The sequence below is a fragment of the Notolepis coatsorum genome, assembly GCF_963971535.1.
Source record: "Notolepis coatsorum genome assembly, chromosome: 8".
Classification (NCBI taxonomy): domain Eukaryota; kingdom Metazoa; phylum Chordata; class Actinopteri; order Aulopiformes; family Paralepididae; genus Notolepis; species Notolepis coatsorum.
In genome coordinates, this window is record NC_140172.1 from 63,473,417 (window position 1) to 63,494,637 (window position 21,221).

Below are 21,221 nucleotides of genomic sequence, written 5' to 3' on the forward strand. Positions count from 1 at the left end.
ATGTATCGCTTGTACATGTACAGCTTCTAACAGAAGGATTTAGACCAGTGGTTCGCAACCTTTTTTTGGGTCACCCCCCCCCCCCCCCCCTATCTGACATCCATGTTCCATAATGCCCCATCAACACCCTACACCCAATGGAAATGAAATTTAAAGGTGCTGCAAGTGGTATTTACTTTGTTAAGATAAGTGGTCTACATGTTAAAATAATAGATCTACATTCTGACAGCCATCACTGATACAGAGTGTTTGGTCAGTAACATGGGTCTCCCAGTCCCTCCGCTCTGCAGTAAACACAAATAAAATGTTCTGGTATCCCATTCTCACTTTATCCAATCAGGAGAGAGAACTCCACACTGCAAAAATGGTCTGACAAAAATAAGAAATAAAAACAAATGTGTATTTAGACAGGATAATTAATCTGCCAGCAAATTTGGCTAGGCAAGATTTCTTGACATAAGTAAAGATATCTAGGGTTCCCGGCTGCCCCAGACCAGTTTATTTTAAGAGAGGTGGCAAGATGGTACAAGCCAGAGCAGATGGAACATGATGTCATGACAAAGGCTCCCGTAGGTGCGTGTGTGGACATGGCAGATCTAACCTGTGCACACTGATTACACAACAGACTTTTACCTTCACCAAAGGAGTCCTCGTCCATATCCCATCTTTCCTTCTGGTACCAGGAGAACTTGTGAATTGATTGGAATAAAACGTTGTGGGTGTAGTAGGGGTGCCATGCTGGTAGTTTACCAGAAACATGGCATCAATAAATAACATTCTAGCAAGACATTTTCACAGATTACACCAAGATGATTGACTTACGCAGGTGAATGTCGTAGTTCAACGGGTAGCTTGGCACTCGAGCATGGCACTAACGCTGCCAGGGTTTAGGGGTTTGATTCCCCTGGCGTTACCCATACTGAAATATCGACATACTTAAATTAAATAGTAATAATAGGGGGGGCTCTTGAGTGTGTGAGGCTAATAATGTCGGAGGAATAAATATGAGATGGAATGGGCATGAGGTCACTGGTTTAGTGTCCAGCGATTTATAAAGAAAATATATCAATGGCGGAAAGGTTGAAAACATTGTATGTTTTGATGGTTTTGTTTTTTCTAGATTTTGTTTTTTTATTATATTTTAAAAGCCTATACCTTCACTTCTACATGACTACATTTTGAAATATTTACTTATAGTTTTACTTAAGTACGTTCTATTTTTGGTCTTAATTACAATAACTGGTGTTTCAGTAAAACCTGGATATATAACTGACATGAGCTTTGTTTTTATGATTCAAAATGGACTATGATCAATATTTTTGCAGATAACATGCCAGAGGGAGTATCTTTGATGACATCGTTGCTGTCTATGTTCGTTGGAGTCAATTAGCGAACTGTCCACCGTCAGTCCTCAAAACAAAATGCAAAGACTTGGCTGTCACCACTATTAGTAATATAAGAGAGATTCAACAAGGGTATTAAATATGTATAGTCAGAGAAGATTGACCCCAGTTACACAGGCAAGTACGTCTACCAGTACAATAATTCAGTTATAAAAAGCGTATTGTGGAATTATAATGTCAGGAATGTAATTTATTTCAGCTTCAGATGTATAATTTGATTTGTTCTAACATTAAGTGTTTTAGGTCACGTCTGAGCACAGCCATCTCTCAGTTGAGGGGGCGTGGCCCTCTGTTAATTGAAAGTAGATGTGAAGTTAGTATCATAATCCATGAAGCTTTCAAATGTTAACACTTCATGGGACCAGTGTGATCGGTTGCTATGGGAGATCAACATGCTAACCATGAGCAGGTGATAAAATAATTTGGTACAGTTGCTGTGGATGTTTTTCAACCACTAAAATTAACTAAATTGTAACAAACTAGTTGCATTACTTGTTTGTTGATTAGCTGGCTGATATCCTTTCCATCTACTAACAACTGACAGACTGACTGATGGGCCACTCAGGGTAACCCAAGTAGATTATGCAATCTCTTCAGGGAAGCAGGTTGGATATCTGAAACGGTTTGATTCTGTTGATATCCAGGGATCAAAGGGTGTTCGTCAGCATTTTCAGAACAACAGTTCTAACATTTTGGGTAATTTTACATCTATACCTTCTGCTAAAAATATTGAAAAACATGATTTTCATTGTACTGAAGCTCTAAAGGTGCTATAGATAATATTTGTATGTTTTTTGTCTTTTTTGTAATAATACATCGCAAGCTTTTAGAAAGGTGTGTAATAAAAGGTTCATAATTAAAAAAAAATTTGCAGGTCCAAAATGGTAACATTGTTTACATTGCGTATGTGTATCACCTCCTTACTTCCCATTTCCCCACATGTAATGCACCTGATTGGATAAATTACATTCTGGTGCTCTAGTCCGACATCTAGTGGCTGAATTATCTATTGCACTTTTAAGTAATGTTTTACTACTTTTTACTAATTACTAAAAATGGTTAAAGTGGCACAATTTACCCAAATAGAAAATATTAGAATTTTATAATATAATATATAATTTTCTATTATTTTGTCACACAATAGTGTTCAAAATGTTGAGGGGAAGGTAGAAGTTGTATATCGTTCTTTAAAGGGAACATTATGGAAATTTGTTTGGCTAGTCTTTGTATGGATTTGGTTTGGCATCTCTCTGAAATGTTATTTATGTGCTGAGGGGGAAATGACATGTACTCCTTGCTGTTTGGCAAGCATAAACATGCTGTTCCGATTTTTTGCCCAAGGGAGACACAATCAATTAGCTGGGCTTCTTGGAAGCCAAGAACACTGCCTACCTAATGCACAGCCCAGTTTGTAACATTTTACTCTTGGGTGTGGGCAGAGTCATAGAGAGAGAGAGTTCGGACCCTCATAGGCTTTCATTGTTATCGTGGAATGCGGAAGTCGAGCGCCTCATGTGGCGGACGTAGTTCCAAGCTCTGCGAGCAGGACAAGTTTCCAGCTTTGAGCGCGATTACTTTTCATTGTTTACGAGGCACTCTTGCTGGTAAGTTTACTTTACTTTACTTACTTTGTACATTTTAACACATTAGCAGACCACTCATGGATTTAGTCAATATTGGTATTTTATGTAGCAAGCTTTAGTTAATGTTTATCGTAAGTTAATAGCTTGTTAGATTCTAAATGCAGTTAGATAACGTTACCATACTGATTGGCCTAATGTTATACTTACCTAATTATTTGCAGTTATTGGTGTTCGTTAGTTTATTAGATTTATTGTTAAAGTGAGCAACACAAGATAGACTGGTCTTCATATAAGGTACAGTAAGGTTATAATATAGACAATAACACATGACACTAGATAGACTGGTCTTCATATAAGGTACAGTAAGGTTATAATATACAATAACACATGACACTAGATAGACTGGTCTTCATATAAGGTACAGTAAGGTTATAATATAGACAATAACACATGACACTAGATAGACTGGTCTTCATATAAGGTACAGTAAGGTTATAATATAGACAATAACACATGACACTAGATAGACTGGTCTTCATATAAGGTACAGGAGGGTTATAATATATAGACAATAACACATGACACTAGATAGACTGGTCTTCATATAAGGTACAGTAAGGTTACATAATATATAGACAATAACACATGACACTAGATAGACTGGTCTTCATATAAGGTACAGTAAGGTTATAATATATAGACAATAACACATGACACTAGATAGACTGGTCTTCATATAAGGTACAGTAAGGTTACATAATATAATATATATACAATAACACAGTGGATACAGACCTGTCTGGCTCTCCTCTCGTGGTCTTGACTCTAATGAGAGACGTGTCCCAGTCATTTGGAGTTGTGAGGTTGATTATTATTAGTAGTAATGTAGTTTGTATATTATTAGTAGATATGTAGGTTGTATATTATTAGTAGATATGTAGGTTGTATATTATTAGTAGAAATGTACAGTCTCCTCCCCACTGTATGTATATTTCTCTCCCACCCACCCCCTCCTAATGTACAGTCCCCTCCCCATTATGTATATACTCTGTCAGGATCTATGGGTAACAGTACTGTATATTTGAATACCGTTTATGTCACAAATGTATCAGTACTAAATACCTGTATGTCCCTATGCCATAAATGTCATGTATGTTGTGTATGTCATAAATATCAATATGAATTGAAAATGGGGGACCCTGATGTAAACAAGACAAACGTCTTTCTCTGGTCTGCATCCCCTTAACAATTGTGTGTATTGAGCCGTACTGTATTGTACCCATTCTGCAATCTGTTAAATAAAGTTTTCATTCATTCATTCATTCATTCATTCATTCATTCATTCATTCATTCATTCATTCCAGGAGCCATGCTGTTGTCTGGTAAGATGGGGGTCGTTGTTCCTGCTCCACCATGAATTTCAGGCCAGCACTTGTTGCAAAGAACCCGGACTCCCACAGCCTCCTCCCGTATCCCTCTCCCTCCCACCGTAAGCTTTTCAAACATGCTGTAACTGTGGGGGACACTATCATTACTATCAGACACTATCATCTCTGTCAGGCCATCTACCTTCAGCTTGTCAAACACCTCCCCTAATACTCCTGGTTCCATCTTTATATGTTACAATCTGAAATGATGATATGGTATTGTCAGTGTTACAGCGAGGGTGTGTATGTCATTGAAATATTATATAAATTACAACTTTACGTTATTCATACCAACCTGTCTCATACCAGACTTTACCCCATAATTGTCAATCACAAATTCATTGTAGTTTGATTGATTGATTGATTGAAAACTTTATTAACAGATAACTTTATTAACAGATTGCAGAATGGGTACAATACAGTACAGCTCAATACACACAATTGTTAAGGGGATGCAGACCAGAGAAAGACTTTCGTCTTGTTTACATCAGGGTCCCCCATTTTCAATTCATCAGGACATATATGACATACATGACATACATTCAGTACTGCTACATCTATACATTTATGACATACCAGATTTGCAAATACAGTACTGTTTGTGATACAGAAGGAGTCAAGGGAGTATATACATTTGACGTAGAAACTGTACATTGGAGGAGGTTGGGTGGGGTTGGGTACATTGGGATATTGTCAACCATACTGGGTAATTTACATTGGAGGTGGTTGGGGGGGGGGGAGAAACACTGTATAAACAAGCAAAACTGTACATTGAGGGGGGGGGGGGGGAGACACTGTATAAACAAGCAAAATTGTACATTGGACTATTGACAAAACCATACTAGGTAAATGACTGTACATTGGAGGGGGTTGGGTTAGGACATTTACAGGGGCCAGTTTTGAATTGCAGTCTCCCGTAGGTGTCCCTTGAGAGTGGTTTTGAAAGTGGGTAGTGATCCACATTCCTTTACAGCTTTGGGTAGGGCGTTCCACATTGATGTGGCATAATTGCGAAACGTGTTTAGTCCCTTATTTGAGCCGAATCTGGGTTTAACATGATTTGTGGCGCTCCCTCTGGTGTTGTGATCGTGGTATTCACTGACCTTTGGGAAGTATTTTGACATGTACATGGGTACCTTGGTCGTGTAGTGTATCTTGTAGACCAGGCCCATTGCAAGTTGCTGTACTCTGTCGTCTACTCTAAGCCATCCTAGGTTGTCAAAGTGGGCAGGGGTGAGGTGGGTTCTAGGAGTAAGGTCAATGTAGTCATGTACATATTACAGTAAAACACATTGAACCTGTTGTGGAATATTTTAAATGAGCCAAACAGTGAAACTGTAGAAATTGAGATGAGTCAAATTGTATCAAAAATAGAATAGTTTATTATCTGTTTCTATGGCCGTAGAAAGATAAGATAAGATATTCCTTTATTGATCCCCTTGGGGAAATTCAGGAAACGTTTTGCACAGATTATGCACAGTTTAACCCTTTGATCGCCATGCTTAAATTCATAATTTACCATCCTCCGCCAGCCCTATTTAATATGGAGAAGTTCCCCTTCTTTGCAGGGCTATAACTTTTTAAATTGTATTGCTAAATTGACATTACTATGGCCCATTCAACGTCCTATATCTATTGTTCAGGGTGTAGCAACATTATACTTTTTCATTCACATATTCATACTAAAATACGGTCTAAAGTATAAGTATGTTTTGTTTTTTTATCCACTTTTTTCTCCCATTTTCTATATTTTCTCCCATCCCAATTTCGTATCATCCAATTCAACCCTCCCCTGTCACGAACGCTGTTTCTTGCCTCCCACAAGCCGGCTGCAATGTGGACTAAGTCATACATAGCACAAGTCCCCTCCGGTACTTGAGGTAACAGCAGTCGCATCTTTTCACCTGCACAGCTCGATCTCTCAGTGGCGAGGAGTAACGCGTGGGAGGCTCACGCTGCCCCCGACACTTCCTGATTCTACTGCGCAGGCGCACCAACCGATCTGTAGGAGTCGCTGTCCACAACGCCCGATCCCCACCAATCAGTTTCCCATGGCGGCACGGTGGTGTAGTGGTTAACACTGTCGCCTCACAGCAAGAGGCCAGCCGTGTATAGGTGTAACAGACTGACAGCCAATGAAATGGGGTGCATTTGTCACGCTGTCCAAGGAGCTGAACTGCTCTCGTCCAGCCGTGTTCGAATCCCGGTCGGGGCAAAAGCCTGTCATACATTATCAAAGATAAACAGCTATGTTGAATCAATAAACATGAATATCACTAAATAAACATGAATATTGCACAGATTTAGATTATAATAGTAAAGCTATTATAATAGTTCAATGGTTGTGATGGCAAAGTTCGTGTCAGGTTCCTTACTGTATATTTGCATATCGTATGTCACAAATGTAACAGTACTATATACCTGTATGTCATGTATGTCCCTGTCATAAATGTCATGTATGTCATAAATGTCACTATGAATTGAAAATGGGGGACCCTGATGTAAACAAGACAAACGTCTTTCTCTGCATCCCCTTAAACATTTTGTGTGTATTGAGCCGTACTGTATTGTACCCATTCTGCAATCAGTTAAATAAAGTTTTCATTCATTCATTCTGTCCATCTGTCTCTCTCACTTGTTTAATCTTTGACTCCAACACTGGTTCTCTCGCAAAACCCCAAACATTACAATGCCCGCTACGATTGTGCAATAAAACAATAGTTTCGTTTGAGTTTACTCAGTTTATTTGATCAGGGACAGTGCATATCAATCAACAGTTTATACATTTATAAATTAATACAAATTACAGAAGAAAAAACATTATTATCAAACCAGATTGGAGGAGTGTAAAGGGGATAGTAAGAGACTATGGAAAACATTGAATGAAGCTGGGTATAAATAAAATGGGCAAAACGCCATCATTTATTGAGTCAGATGGTATATTCACCACTAAACCATTTGACATTGCAACTCATTTCAACAATTACTTTGTTTCCAAGGTAAACACAATTATAAATCAAATGTTGCCAATGAGTGGTAAGCGGTCAGACTCTGTAATTAAAAAACATATAATGTATGACAAGAAATGCAGATTTAAATTTAAATGCACAAGTCCAAATGATATTGAAAAGCTCCTCCTAGCCCTTAAACCAGATAAACCTTGCGGTGTTGATAATCTGAATGGAACACTGCTACAAATCTCTGCAAAATGTGTGGCTAAGCCACTATCACATATATTTAATTTATGTTTTGAAGAGAGGGTCTTTCCTCAGCCTTGGAAAATAGCCAAAGTAACTCCACTACCAAAGAACTGTAAATAGCCATTTACAGGTTCAAACAGTAGGCCCATTAGTATTTTACCAGTAATAGGTAAGTTATTGGAAGGAATTGTGTTCAAGCAGATTCAAAAGTATTTCAACGAAGTTGAAGAAGGGATGGAGCTGGAAGTATTTGGGTGATGGCAGCTCAGAAGTGGAATCAATGAGTTCAGGCTGAGGTGGATGACGCCACAAGGACACCATATTCATAAGATGCCGGACCGGTCGGGACCCTGGCCATAGACCCAAGGCTTCCAGCTCAGTCTTTGTCCAGATGCGCTGTTGGAGAGAGCAGTTCCATTGGCTGACATCCTGGTCAGAACTGGGGGCAGAGGCAGGCTGGGCAGGTGCAGAGGAGGCTGCAGGCACATTTCAGAAACAGTAGTTAGTAAAGAATTGTGAGTAATATTATTGGCAAAACTTAGCCTGAAGTATATAATTAGGTTGCTGTTTATCAAAAAAAATAAATAATAATAATTGTTCTTGTTACTGACTCGTGTCAATCTTCCATGTTTTCGCTATAGTGTGTAGACCTTGCTACACATGTATTTCGTTCATATTGTTTATGGACAATGAGATGGGAGTGGAACTTTGTACATGCCCTTTGGGCTTCGTTCCCTCCTAGCACTGTTTTTTTAAATAATGTGCTAAATAAATAAAATAAACTAAACATATGAAGCTAAATACTCTGCTCTCACATTGTAGCTTCCTGGGGGCTTGTTCAGAGGAGGCTGCAGGTAGACGTGCTGCAGGTAGAGGTGCAGATAATTAGGTTGCTGTTTATCATAATGAAGCTAAATACTCTGCTCTCACATTGTAGCTTCATGAGGGCTTGTTCAGAGGAGGCTGCAGGTAGCGGTGCAGCGGAGGCAGGCTGGGCTGGTGCAGAGGAGGAAGAGAAGAGGAGAAGATCTTTGATCCTCCTTGCTTCCTCAGCGGGGTCCTGCCGTAGATGTCCAGATGGACCCTTCCTGAAAGAGACATCCTTCCTTCCAGGGAACTTCTTCATTATTGCCTGTACAAAGCAAAACATCATGCATATTATAATTAAAATCACGTCACGTCTCAGTCCAGCCCCTGTACACTTGCCCACTAGTCTGACTGTCCTGATATGATTATGATGTGTGTGCCTGCCTATACAGTGCGTATATACATGTATGGGCTTTTATTTGTCCCTGTACACTGTTTTTATTTTTTATATTATATAGATGCATGAATGCCTAGTGAAGTGAATGTACAGAATATGTTTTAAATTGTTTTTAGATTAGCTTTAATGTCCTTCTATTTTTCTGTTTCTTTCTGGCTTAAACATCTAGCCCAGATACTACAACTGAAAACTAGCAACCCTGCTAATGTTGGCATATTTACAGTTCTTTTTATTTGTATTCATTTATAAATGTTGATTGATATGCACTGTCCCTGATCAAATAAATTGAGTAAAAAAATAAAAGCATAGCAGATATAGTGAGATAGATAGATATGAGGACACAATGTATTGATCATGTAACAGCTAATAATATAATACAATTTAACTTTGCAAACTCCCATCTTACATGGTAACGTTATATGATAGATCTGCTGTAGCAGATACCGTGTCTTTATTCATTCTAAATGTACACTACGGACAAAAAAATAAACTGAAAACTAGCAACCCTGCTAATGTTGGCATATTTACAGTTTTTAATTTGTATTCATTTATAAATGTATAACTGTTGATTGATATGCACTGTCCCTGATCAAATAAACGGAGTAAAAAATAAAAGCATAGCAGATATAGTGAGATAGATAGATAGGACACAATGTATTATCGTTATTAGATCTGCTGTGCAGAAACAAAACACGACTCAGTCAGCTTCACCGAGTACATCCAACTGTTGAAACTGCCAACACAAACTCAAAAACAGAACCTATTGGTAAACAAACGTATTGTTGAAAATATACAATATGACTGCTGTTGTGACAGTGTTTAGGAATCGGATCTTATTTAGTAGTTTAAACTCACCTTCAAACGTTAACAGGTTTTAAAAACGCTACTTTCTCCAGCTCTGCTCTTCTTCTGTTCTTCTTCTCCTAAATGTGGATACAGCAGCGCATCCACAAACTCGCAACAGCGCCACATATGGCCAAAATAATACATGGTTTTGTAAACAGGGAGTGGATGGAAGTTAAGGGAATGGAGCGTTGTTAAGACACGAGTGAATGGACGTTAAGGCCAACTACTCCAGGGTGCCGCGCGGCAAGAAGGTCCAGGGTTCGATTCCCGCTTGGGGACCAGGTTTCCATGATGCCAGGTACCCAGGTGGGGTATCTCCTGGGCCTTTCTGTGTGGAGTTTGCATGTTCTCCCCGTGCTCGCAAGGGTTTCCCCCCCGATAAGATAAACCCAATGGAAAAACATGCACAACAACAGATCGCTAACGCTGTGGCGTCCTTGACGAAGACGGACAGGAGCACTTGGATTGGTCCCCTGGCGCAGCTCACGTTGACGCCTGTCTGCTCCCGGCTGCCCTTGGGGGGGAAGGACGACGGGATGGGTTAATCGCAGAGACAAATCGCATCGGCGATTCTAAAGAGACAATGCATGCGTGTGTGTTCCGGTGTGTGTGCTAAAAAAAAAAAAACTAACCGCTGTGTGTACCACTAAAACATTGAGTGTCGTTGCATGCCGAATAAAGACCTCTGCAACAGGTCCTGCATTATTACCCCCTAATACGGCCAATGTGTATTAGTATGAACGACCAGCTAAACTGAAAGCAATGTGGAGCACTGGGCTCGAACAGGCAAGCCCAGCGTCTCCGTCATTCGTGGCGAGCGCCTTGCCCACTACGCCACGTAGCCGCCCAGTATGCGTGTTGCTTTCTAACAGCGGAGGAGTGCAAGAATGTGACAATTTGACCATGTGACCGCGGGAGAGCGGCAGTGCGGAAATAGGCTGTCTATTGCCATTCTCTAAGACAAACGCTAACCTTAACCAGCTCCTTAACAGCGCCTAAACTTAACCGTTCTAACCTTAACCAACTCCGAAACAATGCCTAACCTTAACCTTAACCATGCCTAACCTTAACCTTAACCATAGAAAGAATATTGCCATTCTCTAAGACAAACTCTAACCTTAACCAACTCCTTAACAGCGCCTAAACTTAACCGTTCTAACCTTAACCAACTCCGAAACAATGCCTAACCTTAACCTTAACCATGCCTAACCTTAACCGGCGAAAGAATACACGTTAAAAAAAAGAAATTGATGGGATTCGAACTTGTCAACAACGGACCGCAGGACCGCTGCGCTGCCAGGTGAGCTGAGCTTCGAATGAAAATCATGCCGGATTAGGGCGGTTACATAATGCTGCAAGCTCTGCCGCTCCGCTCCGCTCTGCGGTTGCCGCGCCTGCCGCGGGGCGTGTCGCAGCCAATCAGGGAAAACGCGGAAGCAACAGCAGCACTGCTCCGCTGTTATTAAGCAAGTATGCCCAGTGTATGTTTTTATCGTTTTCTGCAGCTTTCTCCAGAACGTGATTTATAGCCCCAAATGCATTATATTGATGATCAAATACAGTTTGATAGCAATCTGCGTGAGATAAAAAATTTCAAATGGACGTGCTTCTAGAAGTTACTACTTATGATCTGATGTTGACCGGATGGGGGGGGGGTCGTTTATAATTCCGTGGCCAACGTTATATGATTCATCTAGTGTGGGTGATATGATCATTAGAGCAGTTAGTATCGAACACGTTAAAAAATAACAATGAATCTTACTGTAGCTTCCTCATAGCGTTGGGCGATGAGCGTGGAACAGAAATGTAGAAATATGCGATCCATTTCCAGGTTGTATAATAGTATATACGTCCAAATCATGTTGTTTATCGAGATATTGGTAACGTAACGGATTGCTATCCGTTGTGTCCAGCTCGAGTCATGGGACTATTACCGAGTGATCGGACCGAATTGAAATGAGCACCAGCTTCCATTTCCTGTTTCCGCTCTGGGCGATCTGCCGATCGGCCACCAGATGGTGCTCTTGAACCGTTGGAGAGTTGAGAGGGGATCAACAGGAGATCTCAGGTCTCCGGGGGAGAAATATGATTTCGATCACAGATTTTTGAAATATTGATATCAAAGACATGGTACGGCGTCTTTGGCAGAATGAGCATGGCGGGGAAAGACGTCATACTGCGTTTTTGGCGATTAAAGGGTTAAAATTTGACAAATTAAGATGACAAATTAATAACAGATAATGACTAGAAAGGTAAACAAAGAGATTATGGGTTTTGTCGTATCTGTCACAAGATTGATATGAAGACAACGAGAAAAAGAACATGATGTGATTTACTTGGACATGTCATATCTAAGTCAAGCTGGCCTGACCTTTAAGTTGTTGTCTGAGCTGTATACTAGTTAAACTATATGAACTAGTCATCCTTTTTCTTCTCCTGTCTGTGTCCAAATGCTGCAAGCCAACCATGGTAAGATGTCGATCTATAAAAGTTAGATGTTATGATTAAGCAAGCAAAATATGTATACTAAAATACCAAGTTTCCCACAGCAGAAACTGGTGGGTGAACTCTAACCCTCTAAAATATTGAAATCAAATCGAGTTTTATTGTCACATACACAATCATACACCTCTTGAAGCAGGATGCTTGCATGCTGTGGAATGGAAATGTTAGAGATGAGAAGAGATACAAGATGTGTGTTGTTGTAGAGTGCATGAGCAACTCCATAACTCTATCGCCCTGTTTTGTTTTCTAGGATAAATTACCACTATAATGATGTGCGTGTGTCCAGTCTGAGGTGAGCAGCAGTCGTGACAGAAAGGCCCTAGCACTACAAACAACGGGAGTGGAAGACTGGACCTCTACATGGACATATTATAGGCCTATAATAATAAAAAATGTGTGGAATGCAATTGGTTGCCTTGTATATTTTGTACTGTTGACCAAACTTCTTTCTTGGCTTAATTGAGTAGTATCTGGCATGATTGATATTTAGATTAGATTCAACTGTATTGTCATTTGCACAGACTACAAGTACTGAAACAACGAAAGACATTTAATCCAGTTTAGCATTGAACCAGAAGTGCAAAAGAAGCGGTGCAGTGCAGTGTAATTTTACTTGCATATTATGTATGATATATAAATAGAATAAACGGTATGAATGTGCTAAGATATACAGTATGAACATTATTAACAGAATGAACAGTATGAAAAGAGTAGTATGAATACGCTAAGATATATACAGTGTGAACAGCGTTTAAGTTAGTCATGGATGTATTATAAGAGCTTTTATAATACATCAATGGTTACAGTATGAAATGTAAATGCTAAGAAATGCAGAGTAAACAGCTTGAGGTATGATATTCACTGCATTTCCATATCCACTTTGTGCATGTATGAATGTCTTATAGATAGCATTAAGATGTGTATTTATGACCATAGAAGCACAAGAAAAATATGAATGCATACATACTGTAAATGTTACAGTATGTAACGTTAGCCTATGCATTAATATTCTTCGTAACTTATCCTAGGTTATGGGACAGTCCACAGAAAAACTGACTAATGCTGTCTCTCTGCCACTCCCCTGAAATGCTATTATATATATTGAATATAAAGTCTTGTCAACATAACTGTAATGTGGGCTGATTAATACAATTATGCTTGAGTGTTTAACAACTGCCGTGATATGGCTAATGTAAAAGAATAGTCATCAGTAGCTATAGTAACGTTCGAAATTGCCTTAATCGCCTAGTGATATAAAGTAATATAATGTAAATATTAAAGTAGCAGACATGTAAATGATATAACGCAACATTGTGTTAATAAGTACCAAAAATAGCTGTAACAGTAGTTCTGCCGTTCTGTCCCGCTGAAATCAAGTCGACAGCGCTGAGTGCTGCAAAAACAAATTGGAACTAAGTGAACCACGTGATCGCGTGGCGGCGAGATCAAAGCGTGTCGCAACTCTCTCTCTCTATGACTCTGGGTGTGGGGTAGCCAGGTAGGAAACAGAATAATTTCGAGTGTTTCTGAGTATGTCCTACATCCACTAAAAATTAGATCACCATAAATGTGCCACGGATTCAAGGAAGTCATATAGAATTGTTGAAAACATACATAATGTCCCCTTTAAAAGGTGCTATAGATAACATCCAGCCACTAGATGTCGCACTAGAGCAGGGGTTCCCAAACTTTTCAGGCCGCGACCCCCGAAATAACAGTGTCAGAGAGCCGCGACCCCCACTATTATAAGAGGTAAAAAAAAATGTTAAAAAAAAAATTATATATATATATTTTTTATAAATGGAAATGTATGGTTGAAACATGCAAACGTTCAAACGCACACACACTAATAAGCATTGGAGGCTTTTAACCAGGGCCGGACTGGGGAAATCATTCAGGCCAGGAAATATAGTTTTTTGTAAGGGTCCCGCCTCCACCTCGTGTGTGAGCAAGAGAGAGATAGTTCTCCAACTTGTGTGAGTTGCAGTGATCTCCTGGTTGTTCCCCCACCTAGGTTATCTAACTATTGGCCTGGCCGCTTGTATCTTTCGGCAAGCAACAAGCCCTTCCGCGTTGCTCTGATTGGCCGAGCGCGCGCATGCGCATGAGCCGCGACAAGCCCCTCAGCCAGGCCGGAATACTACGCTCCGCTTAACGCAATTTATACAAATGGAAGTATTGATTTCGCCGTAACGAATCATTAAAAAAATATACCGTTAACTGGAATATGTTGTTTCTTTACACATATGTTGGATTATGTAATTGGTTTGTCATGACAAACCAATAAAAATCGCGAATTAGCCGGTGGCTACAACAACACACAGTAACTACATGCATCATTGTTTACAATGAACGGTGGGGCTAATCGAAAGGACTGGACACGGCGTGTTAAACAGCAATCAATTAATTTAATATAACAGTCCGGTTCTGTGTTTGTTTGTGTCTGTAGATTGTTGGCGAACAACTAACTTTAGGTTAGTTTAACTTGTCCGTGTCCAGTCCTTTCGATTAGCCCCACCGTTCATTGTAAACAATGATGCATGTAGTTACTGTGTGTTGTTGTAGCCACCGGTTAATTCGCGATTTTTTATTGGTTTGTCATGACAAACCAATAATTACATAATCCAACATATGTGTAAAGAAACAACATATTCCAGTTAACGGTATATTTTTTTAATGATTCGTTACGGCGAAATCAACACTTCCATTTGTATAAATTGCATTAAACGGAGCTTAGTATTCCTGCCTGCTTGAGGAGCTTGTCGCGGCTCATGCGCATGCACGCGCTCGGCCAATCAGAGCAATGCGGAAGGGCTTGTTGCTTGCCGAAAGGATACAAGCGGCCTGCTTGGCCTGCTTCTAAGTTCAGTGGCCTGACTGCATTAAAAAAGATTTTTTTTAAATTTTATCTGGCGACAATTTTTTATCTATAATATTTTTGCACAGAATTCCCATTCCCAATTGGGTCGACATGTATCTTCAGGTGGGCAACAGTAAAACGCTTCTTAGCTAGTAGAAGCAGAGGAACTGGTCATCAGGTTTCCCCGCCCCCTTTCCTACCTTTTCTCCTCCCATCTCCCAATAGGGAGGTGTAGTCTGACGTCACTGGTTGTTCCACCCGTATAGGGATTTATCATTGGGAAAATGGATTATCGGCTATTGTAACAATTCTGCCGCATGAACATTGGCAAGCTTTCCATTTTTGCACAAAATGAGTTCCCTTCTACCACTAACATGATTGTTTAAGCATTTTTGGTTGAAACAAAGGTTTTTTGAATAAGGTTTTTAATTTGTCGTAAAAAAATAACTACACTTACCACTAGGCAGCCTGTTTGTTCAGTACGCTATGCGTTATTTTTTTCCATAGCCGCATTTTGCGGAGACCCTCTCTGATTGGCCACTGACTGACGCTCTCTGATTGGCCACTGACATGTGCTCCCAATCGCGTGACGACGAGCTGTGTCTTTGCCCATTTCCGGGTCTAACAGCCTGCAAACTACCTAACGCCTAGTTTATCACTGGTTAAGCTTAGGCGACTCTTTCAAAGTTGGTTATGGTTATAGTTTGGAATCAGGGCTGGTGTTCTTTCGCCATGCTCTAAGACAAACTCTAACCTTAACCAACTTCGAAAGAGTGCCTAAGCTTAACCGGTGTAGAAACAGGCGTCACACGATTGGGCGCACATGTCACATGAAGTGGCCAATCAGAGAGCGTCTCCGCAAAATGCGGCTACGGAAAAAAATAACGCATAAGCTATAGACCACCACAACACTTCCGGGATTCTGAAATCGGCGCGACCCATTCCTAATCGATTAGAACTAAATCGGCCGAGATCAAGTCCCTTTTCCAGCATCTACTCCCCATACACATGCGCAGATTGTCAACGGAGTCTGGACGACGCGAGATGACGCACGAATGAATGTGGACTGTTCCATCAGAGGGCGGAGCTTCGGTGGTAGTGTGAGTGGCTACAGACCACTGCACTTAAATATAAACATTAGTCTACCTGGAGACTCAATGAGGTAATTGTAGATGTCGCCATAAGACGCGTCTGGCCATTTAGTGGGATAATTTTTTCATTATCCTGTTCGGCTGAAAGGACACAGACCAGAGAAAGACTTTCGTCTTGTTTACATCAGGGTCCCCCATTTTCAATAGTCCGTAATGACAGAAACAAGTATGGAGGTGGTGTTTGTATGTACATTCATAAGGACACCAAATTCATTAACCGTACTGACCTGAAACTATGGGTGGAAATTCTATTTGAAAGGGCTAAATCTGTTCTAGTCGGCACAATCTACAGACCGCCATATCAAACTGGCTTTTATGATACTCTGGATGTGTGCTTAGCTGGAGCTGAGGATGCTGAAAAGATTCTTATTGGGGATTGGAACACGGATATGCAACAAAAAGATGCACCCGTCTTCAAATCCTTCAATAGGTTTTGTGATCTGCAAGGCCTCAGCCAGCTGATCACCCAACCCACACGTATATGTGAATCAACTCAGACTACCATTGACCTCATCCTGACCTCTGACAAGTCCAAGATCTCCAATAAAGGGGTTATAGCATGCGGGTTAAGTGATCATTATATGATATTCTGTACCAGCAAAAAGCTAAAACATAAGGCCGGCTGTCACAAAACAGTCACATCTAGAGACCTCAAAACCTACTCTAGCGAGGCCTTTAACCTTGAACTGGAGAGTCTGGACTGGTCAGATGAGCTCAATGGTACACTGGTAGAAGAAACATGGCTTGGTTTCAAAACCAAATTTTCAACAACACTAAACGACATGGCCCCCCTAAGAACCACCAGGGTAAAAAATTGCGCTGAGCCGTGGATGCACTCCGAAATATTGGCCGCTATGAAAACCAAAGACAAAAAATGCTCTGAGTTTCGTAAAAGTCAGTCAAAGCTTACAAAAAGCACGAGCAGTGAACTCCAAGCCCACATGACTGAACTCAAACTGGAAAGAAACAGACTAAGAAACAACATAAACTCCATGATCAAAACTGCAAAAAAGAACTTCATCAATGACAAAACTGAGGAAAACAAAAACAAACCATGTGAACTTTGGAAATTACTCAACAATCAACTAGGCTGCAGTAAAAAACTTAAAACCAGATTCTCACACATAAACATAAAGACGGACAACACACTCATCACAGAAAAGCTAGATGTAGCCAATTACTTAAACATTTTCTTCACAAACATAGCCACAACACTGGTAAACAAACTACCCTCCCACTCAGGGCATTATGGGGTAGAACACATAGTAGCTTACTACAAAAACCTAGGGGTCCGCAAAGATGACTTTAAACTGGAAATGGTAACAACAGATGAGGACGGGTACTCAAAAAACTGAGCGCCCTCCAACCTAACAAGGCCACTGGCCATGACAACATCCCCTCCAAATTCCTCAGAGACTCAGCAGCTGCCATCACCCCAGTCATCACACACATAATAAACCTCTCCATAAAACAGGGACACGTCCCCAAGGACTTCAAAATTGCGAGAGTGACCCCTCTGCACAAAAAGGGCAGTAAATTAGACCCAGGCAACTACCGCCCTGTTTCTATTCTTACCTCCATCTCGAAAGTCATGGAAAAAACAGTCTACGAACAGGTTGAAAAGTACCTAGCGGAAAAAAATCTAATCTACGAATTCCAATCTGGCTTCAGAACATCCCACTCCACTGACACATGCCTTCTCTATTTGAACAACCACATCAAACAAGAGGTAGACGTGGGCAAATACTGCGGCATGGTCATGCTGGACCTACAAAAAGCCTTCGACACTGTCAATCACTCCATTCTGATTGACAAGCTAAAAGCAATTGGTTTTGATAGTCTATCAGTGAGCTGGATGCAATCCTACCTGGAGGGGAGAGAACAGATGGTGGAGGTAAACGGCACCCTATCTCCCCCCTCACAGTGAGCTGTGGTGTTCCACAAGGAAGCATACTAGGACCGCTACTGTTCCTAATTTATGCAAATGACATGTCGTCAGCTTGTGACTGCAACTTGTTCTTGTTCGCAGACGACTCAGCCCTGCTGGTCTCTGACAAGAACAAGTTAAAGGTTGAGAAAACCCTCAGCTCGGAACTAGGCAAAATCTGCATATGGCTCGCTGATGACAAACTATCATTACACATTGGCAAAACAGAGTCCATTCTCTTCGGTTCAAATAACAAACTCAGCAAGACCGACGGCTTCTCAGTTACAGTTACTTACTTACTTACGCCTGCTACCCCTTCTGGGGCATAGGCCGTCAACAAGTGATCTCCAAGCATCTCTGTCTTGAGCTGTTCTCTCCAGTTGGTTCCAGGTCATCTTCATGGTCTTGGTGTCTGCCTCCAGGTCTCTGCGCCAGGTGTTTCTCGGGCTGCCCCTTTTCCGCTTGCCCTGCGGGTTCCATGTTAGGGCTTGTCTGGTGATGGTACTTGCGGGCTTTCGCAGGGTGTGGCCTATCCAGCGTCATCTGCGTTTCTTAATTTCTTCTTCTGCAGGCAGCTGGTTTGTTCTCTGCCAGAGTTCGCAGTTGCTGATGGTGTCTGGCCATCGGACGTGGATGATCTTCCGCAGGCAGCTGTTAATGAAGACCTGCACTTTCCTGATGGTTGCAGCTGTAGTTCTCCACGTCTCTGCTCCGTATAGTAGGACTGCCTTGACGTTGGTGTTAAAGAATCTGACTTTGGTGTTGGAAGTCAGTTCTTTTGAGCTCCAGATGTTCCGCAATTGCACGAATGCTGTACGTGCTTTCCTTATTCGTGCTCTAATGTCAGCATCTGTGCCTCCCTGCTTGTCAGTAACACTGCCAAGGTAGGTAAAGGCTTCAACTTCTTCCAAAGCCTCGCCATCCAGCATGATTGCGTTGGTGTTGTTTGCTGCATTGGTCTTGAGGATCTTAGTCTTGCCTTTGTGGATGTTGAGTCCCACTTGCGCGGAAGTGGATGCCAAGTTGTTGGTCTTCTCCTGCATCTGTTGTTGGGTGTGCGACAATAGTGCCAAATTGTCAGCATAGTCCAAGTCGTCCAGTTGCGTCCAAGGTGTCCACTGAATCCCATACCTTCTCTGTGCTGTGGAGGTCTTCATTATCCAGTCAATGGCCAGCAGGAAGAGGAAGGGCGAGAGCAGACAACCTTGTCTGACCCCGGTCCTCATTTGGAATGCCTCTGTGAGCTGCCCTCCGTGGACAACCTTGCATGTCAGTCCCTCATAGGAGTTCCTGATGATGGAAACAATCTTGGCCGGCACCCCGTAATGTCGGAGAAGCTTCCAGAGGGTCTCTCTGTCTAGGCTGTCAAAGGCTTTTTCATAGTCCACAAAGTTTATGTACAGGGGCGAGTTCCACTCTATCTACTGCTCCATGATGATGCGCAGCACTGCAATTTGGTCTGTGCAGGATCGGTCCTTGCGGAAACCAGCTTGCTCATCGCGGAGTTGTGCATCGATGAGGTCCTTCATCCTGTTCAAGATGACTGTTAAAAACTTTCCCTGGCACTGATAGCAGTGTGATCCCTTTGTAATTTGCGCAATTGCTAAGGTCGCCTTTCTTTGGGATCTTGATGAGATAGCCCTCTTTCCAATCTCCTGGCACGTCTTCTTCCTCCCATATCTTCATGAAGAGTGGGTGGAGCATCTTCACCGTGGTTTCTATATCTGACTTCAGTGCCTCCGCAGGGATGTTGTCTGGTCTTGCAGCCTTTCCGTTCCTCAGCTGCTTGATAGCCTTCCTAATTTCTTCCCTGGTTGGTGCGTTGGAGGCTATGGGTAGGTCTGTGTCAGCCTGTGCGATGTCTGGTGGGTTCTGTGGTGCTGGCCGGTTTAGAAGTTCTTCAAAATACTCCATCCATCTGTTCTTCTGTTGCTCCTCTCCCGTTGTTATCGGTCTTCCCTCTTTGTCCTTCACAGGTCGTTCTGGTTTGCTGTACTTTCCTGCCAGCTTCTTGGTGATGTTGTACAGTTCTCTCATATTCCCCTCTCTTGCTGCTTGCTCTGCCTCTGTTGCCAGGTCATCCATATACCTTCGCTTGTCTGCTCTGATGCTCTTCTTTACTAGCTTGTTTCCTTCTGCATACCTTTCTTGTGCCTTGGCCTTCTCTGCTCCTGTCCGGCTGTTGTTCACTGCCACCTTCTTCTCCCTCCTCTCTTGGATCTTTCACAGACTGTCCCCTGAGATCCACTCCTTGTGCTGGTGCTTCTTGGGGCCAAGAACTTCCTGGCAGGTAGACGTTACTGCCTCTTTTATCTCCTTCCAACTGTTCCCCAGGGTGCACTCGTCCTCTTCCAACAGCTCCTGTAAAACTTGGAACTTGTTACTCTGAACTCTTCCAGCTTACTGGCGTCTCAAGGAAGCTGTGTTGTACCTGTGTCGTGTTGTATGTGCCGACATCCAGTTCTTTCTCAGCTTCAGCTTCAGGCTGGCTACGACAAGGTGGTGGTCTGAAGCCACATCTGCTCCTCTCTTTACTCTTATATCCTGCATGGACCTCCTGAATTTCTTGCTGATACAGACGTGGTCAATCTGGTTCTCGGTTATGTGGTCTGGCGATACCCAAGTGGCCTTGTGGATGTTCTTATGGGGAAAAACACTGCCGCCAATGACCAAGTTGTTCATAGCACACAGGTCCGCCAGCCTCTCCCCATTTTCATTCATGGCCCCCAATCCGTGTCTTCCCATTATATCTTCGTACCCCGTTGTCACTTCCGATCTTGGCATTAAGGTCTCCCATCAGGATTGTGATGTCTCTCTCTGGGTGCTTTTCTATAATGGACTGCAGTCTGTTGTAGAACTGGTCTTTGTCTGCTTCCTCGCTGTCATTGGTAGGAGCGTAGCACTGTATGATGTTCATATTGATCCTCTTCTTCTTGGTTCGAAAGGATGCAGTGATGATCCTTGGACCATGGGCTTCCCATCCTATGAGCGCTGTCTGTGCTGTTTTAGATAGCATCGGTGCTACTCCTTGGGTGTGGGAGGCATTGTCCTCTTC

At 41.8% G+C, this 21,221-nt stretch overlaps 1 protein-coding gene and 1 long non-coding RNA gene across 2 annotated transcripts; one reads left to right on the forward strand and one right to left on the reverse strand.

Annotated features, from left to right (window-relative positions):
* Positions 1-2,930: 2,930 nt before the first annotated feature.
* On the forward strand, positions 2,931-12,603 carry LOC311232927. Its single transcript, XR_014619992.1, has 3 exons — positions 2,931-3,007; positions 4,351-4,475; positions 12,479-12,603. It is a non-coding gene; the product is annotated as an uncharacterized lncRNA (long non-coding RNA).
* Positions 7,160-9,797, reverse strand: LOC311233721 (uncharacterized protein). Its single transcript, XM_084320716.1, has 3 exons — positions 9,733-9,797; positions 8,544-8,745; positions 7,160-8,089 (listed from the first exon to the last, which is right to left on the reverse strand). Exons 2-3 carry the CDS (start codon positions 8,737-8,739, stop codon positions 7,788-7,790), a joined length of 498 nt encoding a protein of 165 aa, XP_084176842.1. The 5' UTR covers positions 8,740-8,745; positions 9,733-9,797; the 3' UTR covers positions 7,160-7,787.
* Positions 12,604-21,221: the final 8,618 nt, after the last annotated feature.

Coding starts and splice junctions, on each gene's coding strand:
- LOC311233721 (XM_084320716.1), bottom strand. CDS start 8,739: ATGAAGAAGTTCCCTGGAAGGAAGGATGTCTCTTTCAGGAAGGGTCCA. Junction 8,090..8,543: donor AGCCCTCATGAAGCTACAAT/GTGAGAGCAGAG, acceptor ATGTGCCTGCAG/CCTCCTCTGCACCTGCCCAG.